General features: G+C 38.6%; 1 protein-coding gene across 1 annotated transcript; it reads right to left on the bottom strand.

Moving 5' to 3' along the window:
* Nucleotides 1-6,112: 6,112 nt before the first annotated feature.
* On the bottom strand, nt 6,113-6,571 carry LOC122293642 (PHD finger protein ALFIN-LIKE 1-like). The gene has a single exon (XM_043102168.1). It carries the CDS (start codon nt 6,569-6,571, stop codon nt 6,113-6,115), a length of 459 nt encoding a protein of 152 aa, XP_042958102.1.
* Nucleotides 6,572-6,860: the final 289 nt, after the last annotated feature.

Here is a 6,860-nt window from a genome sequence, read left to right on the forward strand (position 1 = left end):
ATGCATGAAGTGATGCCAATGCGCAAACCCATAAAAACATATTTTTTTCCACGCACGCCAAAAGTCACATTTGGCCCATATCCATCTCAAACCATTATCCAGTTTATCCGTATGCACCATGACCTCCCCTAGGGGTCATCCGCACACCCTGGCTCCAGTGCCGCACCGCAAAGTACCACCACGCATGTGACACCTAACGAGCGATGCCCAGTTCCGCACCCCGCGCGTTCATAGCCAAGCATCCTCTAGCCCTCGCCAGTGAAGGGCCATGGAGTCGGTGCGTAGAGCGATGCCCGGTTCCGCGCCCGGCGCGTTTGTAGCCAAGCATCCCCTAGCCCCTGCTCCCGTCGTTGCCCAGCGACAACCCAGGGGACATCACTCAGTTTATTCCGCTCCCGAGTGACCAGAGGAGCTCCACCGAGATAATACCCCATCCCGGCTTGGGGTCGTGATACACACGCACCCGTAAGTCCACTTACGGCAATAAAACAGGCTTTTCTCAATTAAATAAAAACGTACGTGCATGCACCATGTAAATGCCATATCAATGCACAAAAAAATAACCAACCAACATAAATCAATAAAACAAGCAACTCCGTCCTCCATCCATCCGACCCCCGAACTTCTCGGACTCAGTCCGGAATCAACCAACCAGCAGATAAATTATTGAAAGAGCAATATATATTTAAATCTGAAAATAGGGTTTGGAAAAATACTTACAACGCTATATGGTATTTTTAGAAAGCTTGCGGCGTTGCAAACGGCAGAGAAAAAACAACGTAACAGTGAAAATTCACTGTGGCCGTGGGTTGTAAAATACCCACTTTTGAACGGGGACAAACCAAGGCTTGGGATTTATAGAGAATGGTCTAGGGATGATTATGAAGCTATTGGAAGTGGTGGTTGGCCGTGGGTGGCGGCGGAAATGGTGGTTGATGACCGGATTTTCCAAAATGGAAAGCTAGCTCGTGGGAGCTATTCTGGTGGCTATTAGGGGCCGAAAATGGGTGGGTTAGGACGGTAAGGGACCGGTGATGAAGTGGTGAAGAGGTGGTGGCCGGAGGTGGAGTGACGGCGACGGATCGGGGCAAAATCCGTGGGGCTTCAAGGGCATTTTCCGGCCAAACGGCTGGCCGGATGGGGCTGAGATTCGGTGGGGTGGTGCACCGGAGGGAGAGGCTTCGACCGGTGGGGGTGGTGTGCCGGACGGTGGTGGGTCGAGGGGCTGAGCTGGGTTACGGCGTGGGAGAGGAGAGAGAGAGACGGACGGAACGCGGGAAGAAGAAAAAAGAAAAGGAAGAAGAAAAGAAAAAGAAAAAGAAAGAAAAAAGAAAAAGAAAGAAGAAAAAGAAAAGAGAAAAAGGAAAAAAGGAAAAAGGGAAAAAGAGATGTAGGAAAGAAATGAGGTCCAATCCTCACTCCGGGAAAACAAAACAAAACCGCCGAGAAAGAGATTAAAAACCGTAAAACAAATAAATAAAAAAACACAACATCCATCAAATAAAAAAAAAACTAAATTTAAAACGCAATAATTTAAAATAAATAAACTAATATATTAATTAAAATAAAAACAACCTTCAGTGAAAATACACGCAAAAGCGGGTCATCACACAAACCAAACAAAAAGAGATGCAAAAAAATAAAAGAATGTAAAATGTATGTCCTAAACTAATGATATGCAAGGAATGCAAGAACTTGCAAGTTTTCCTATTAATTAATGTGACACGGTATTTTCTTTGACCACTCACTGAACTTTAAATTTTGAGGTCATCTTTACATTATAACAACCTTTTGTGGTCTTATCCTTGTTGCCAAGACAAAATTCAAACAACTCACATACCTTGGCGCTTATGGTGTTTATTTGTTGGCTTAACTCTTGAGCTTGGTTTCCAAGTGTTTTTACCATTTTCTTTGATTTTCTTTCACCTTTATTTTTCTACACTTCACTCAAGTTAAAGCAATATGGCCTTATATAACTAGAAATACCAAAATAATGACAAATAGACATAAACTTACCTCCAACCTTACCCTGGTTCAACTTCTTTGAGGTTGATGTTTCACGTGGCTTTTCAAAATGATTTGACTTTGAAGCGACTTCTTTTGGAGCATCCACAATTTGAATTCCTTTGACAAAGATGACACCCTTAGAGGTAGTGGCAGCTGATGATGATACTTGAGGATCTTTTGCCTTGGGAAGTTGTGCACCTCAATCCAATACGATCATAGCTGGACTTTTAAATACTTAATATCTCATCCAATTTCTAAGTTGCTAATTTTTGTTGGCACTCTTGAAAATTCTTCAATTCTTTGTCTAGTGCATTCTTTTAAACATTCAATCTCGATGTCTTACCTTCAAAAATTCTCAATACTTTCGAGAGGTTGTTCTTTTCATTCTCCACTGCTGCATGTTTATTGTACAGCTTCTTGTTAAGGTTTTTCAGTTTGACCACTTATTCACATAAATCATTATATGCCTCTTATATGCTTAGCTCTTGTTCATAGTTAGCATCAACAAGAGTTATATCTGAGTTACTATCATTAAATTCACTTTCAGATTTTTTTAACACAATTTCAGAAAAATCATCAACAATAGTAGCAAAAGTCATAAAGGAATTTTCATCATTAGAAGATGAACTAGAAGTTTCATATTTTGAACTATCACTAAGTGTGACATTAAGTGCTTTTCTTTTGTTTTTCTTAAAGCTTGGGCACTCCACTCTAATATGACAATAGCCGTAGCACTCATGACACTTTACTTTGTCATCTTTCTTAGATTTTTCTTTATCATTTTTCTTTGCACAAAATTCCTTACCTCGTTTTTATTTTTCATTAGCTTTTTTGTTAAGCAATAATTTTCAGAATTTCCTATCAATGAAATCTATATCCTCATTGTTTAGATTTTCTTCATCAGAAAAATCATCTTGATCTCTTTTCATAATATTTAGAGAAATGGACTTATCTTTTCTTGTTTGAAAAATGAGGACACATGTTTACAAGGAGCAGACCAGTTCTTCAAACTTAATAGCATCCAAATCCTTACTTTTCTCAATGATGGTAACTTTTGGGCGAAATCTTTCAGGCAAAGACCTTAAGATCTTTCTCACGACCCTTGAATCTTCTACCTTCTTGCCAAGATTAAACCTGGAATTCACAATAGCATTAAACTTAGCATAAAAATCATTAAAGCTCTCATCTTCCAGCTTCTTAATCTCTTTAAATTTTGAGCTTAGCAACTGTAGTTTTGAATTTTTTACAATTCTTGTCCCCTCATGTGTAACCTCCAAAATATCCCAAGCTTTTTTGGCAATCTCACACATGGAGATTCTTTTAAACTTTTCAGGAGATACATTCATGAAAATAGCGTTAACTCCTTTGCTATTCCAGTTGCAGTTGTTGATCTTATCTCTAGTCCAAACATCAAGAGTTGTCTCAAACTTAGTAAATCCTCGTTCAAATGCATACCACCTACGTTCATCCAAAGACTTGAGGAAAACCCTCATACGAACTTTCTAATAAGTATAGTTTTGCCCATCAAAGTGTGGCAGGACACATATCGACAATGACATGATCCATAGGGACATAGATCGCACTTGAATGAGTGAACTACGCTCTGATGCCAATTGAAATTACTCAAGTACCCTTGTATATAAACGGAAATATCTATTCATTCACTCAATAAATTGGTTAGTCTTCAATCATGCAATTATTTAATAATTAAGCAATAACATAAAGTAAATAAATTGCATAACACCAAAATCGGTAACGAAGGCAAACCCTTTAAAGAACTCTTTAAAGGTAAAAGCCTACGAGGTAGCCAAACCCAAAAAAGTCAATTTTATTATTTGAAAATAAATTACAAGTAAGTTTTCAACTACAAAAATTTTGTCAATAGACTCTCTTACTTGGCACGACAAACGACTCATTTGTCTCTATAGTAATATCAGTTAGAACCTCTGACGATCTTCAAACATTAACTTCTCTACTGGAACTCCATTGGCTAAATCAAGATCACTTTATTCCAGTCTTGGATCAATGATCAAACTTTTTGAGAGAAATAATATGAAAATTCTTCGAGGAATTTTCTCACCAAAATATGCACTAGAAGTGCTCTTAAAAAAATCTAAAACTAAATCTCTACAGATCCTAATAAGTATAATCCCTTAAATAAACAATCTGAAAGTTGTTTCAATTGTAGTAGGATTCTGTTGACGGAGCAACTCTATCATGAGGGAGACTTTTGACTGGATACTGACACCTAGCACGAAATCTTCTCAACAGTAGCAATTTCCCATTCAAACTCATCTTTGGATAATTATAGAATCCTTAGAACCCGATTTTCACACTCTTGACTTATCTAAATTACTTCCTAATAACTTCTAGGTAAACTGAAAATAGTTATAGATAAAGTCAAAGTATTTTATATTCATCCAAATTATAGAACCAAATATAAGATAAACTCTATCATCTTAGTCACCTAGTCCTAGTCAAACTCTTGCATCTACAAAAAGAATCAAAAAGGGTACCGTTATTTAGTGTAATCTATCCAACCACCAAGGACTAGGGAATATTTAGCCTCAAACATAAGCTCGAATCCTAACAAGTCAACAAATGAAGCAATAGAAACACAGATCTAGCCAAAATAAAGAAACCCAAAATGGTTGGCCATGGATGATAATCAATAAACTTAGATCTAACCAAAATAAAGAAACTCACATCCTCAGATTTAGCCAAAGGGCATCTAGTTTTAAACATAAACACAAGAATCTCTATGCAAACGAGAGAGAGAGAGAGAGAGAGAGAGAGAGAGAGAGAGAGAGAGAGAGAGAGAGAGAGAGAGAGAGAGAGAGAGAGAGAGAGAGATGGGGCAAACAACGACAATGGAACGAAGGGATGGCATGCAGCATCGTAGTCTAGGGTCTTGGACTTGAGAGATAGAGAGATGGGGCTGTTGAGTGTAGAGAGAGAGAGAGACCGAAATGAAATCATAGATTCAAAATGAAAGTCCCCACCCCCATCACCTTTCTTAGTATATGAAAAATCATATCCATAAACTCTATTTTTGAAGCTAAAACTCTCCAATATCCCTAGCAACGATGCTAAGCTTCTTAGACATGACAATATCCTCTTCGAAACTCCTTCTACAAGAATCCTTAGAGCTGCTATTAATTATTATCCAAGTCATCTTGCTTGTCAAAAGCTTAGAGGAGTAGCCAATTGATATGGTAGTTTTTGGCACCCTTTGTTGCAGATTATCTACAAGAGGCACCTAGTATGCAAAGACTGTCCCTCGTTCTCTTTATCTCCTCTGCTATAATCCCACAAGCAACCACTATGTAGTAAAATATCACAAAGAACATCAACCTAAGAGTGGAAATAAAAACACCTTTAACACCCATTGTTTCCAAGACTTTTTCTGCAGAATTTAAATACCCCGTAGAAGCAAGAGCAACCAAAAGAGAATTACATACTTTAGGACCAACTGGATCACTGAGCTTGCTACGTTAAATACTAAAAAGGCATTGTGGGTCTTCTTTCCATGCTACTGAAGTCTTTCAACTAGAACTCATCCAATGCAGCAGAGTATGAGCCCCTAGTTTCTTGACACATATGTTTGCGTGTAAAGGGTTCTGTAGAGAGACTAATAACTAAACAACTAATTTTTAACTTCTTAAACTTTTGAACAGTCTCTCCCTTATATCACTCGAATCATAGGTATTGACAAAAGAGTATAAGATGAGAACTTCTTGATCATATGAAGGAATTCATTTTAGATAGCCAAGAACAAGGTCTAGGGAATTTTGAAGGGAGTACTTGCCAGAGCACTCCAATTTACCCATCAAAGCTTTCACATGGGTTTCGAGTCTACCACCAAGCTCTCTTAAGCATTGATCAACCCATCTTTTACACTCACTAGATCAAGCTGCCTAAGTGGGTTCTGGTTAAAAAACTATCTGATAAAAGTTTGAACAAGTTTGGAAACTATAACCATTTGGCCTAAGAGAAAATCTGTGTCTGCAGCTTGACCCTTGTTATTCAGGAGGCTTTTTACAGCGACTTTGGTGCCATCAAGCAAAACCCCATGGTAGACAATTCCATAACTAATTTAAATTTCCTACGCACTGTAATCTCCACCACAACTTCCACTAAGAGTTTCGTTATGCTCATTATCTTCTTCCACATCAATCTCCTCAACATGCTTAGGGTTGTTCTTAACTTGTCCATCAATTGATCTCTTTGTGAAACCCCGAGATTTGTTTCTACTGTCCACAATGGGCTTGACTTTCATAGGCTTCCTCCTTTTCATAACTTCAAAAATGGTGTGTAGATCATTGATCAAGCTAAATAGATGCTTCCTTTCATTGCGGTTTAGATGGACTCCAAGATAAAAAGCTAAAGAAAGCAACCAAAAATCGTTGTGCATGGCAACCAACGAAAGCCAATCTTTTCGATTTTCACTCACAACTACGACTCTAGCACTCATGACCTTCACGAAGGCAGCATTGATGTCTTTAGTCTTTAGGCAAAGCATGATTCCAGTCCCCCTTTGTCTTGGCCGAAGTAGTGGAGCCATCTGTCTTGGCCTAGTTGAGCTTCTGAAACCGAAGGGACTTTTGGGATTGAGAAACTTGGATTTGGGACTTTGGGGATTGTTGGACCATGAGTGAGTGACTCCTCCTAACAATGGAGGCTACCATATGAGATGAACAAAAGCATGGACTTCTCGCCTATAAATGACCACAACCATAGGCTTGAATGGCAACAATGTAATGTCACTCTAAACAGAGGCATTATTGAACCTACGACCAATTAGCCTCCTAACATTGAAGACAATGTTGATGGCGTTCATGGTGACCTGGTTC

Source organism: Carya illinoinensis, chromosome 14 (assembly GCF_018687715.1).
Source record: "Carya illinoinensis cultivar Pawnee chromosome 14, C.illinoinensisPawnee_v1, whole genome shotgun sequence".
Taxonomy (NCBI): Eukaryota; Viridiplantae; Streptophyta; class Magnoliopsida; order Fagales; family Juglandaceae; genus Carya; species Carya illinoinensis.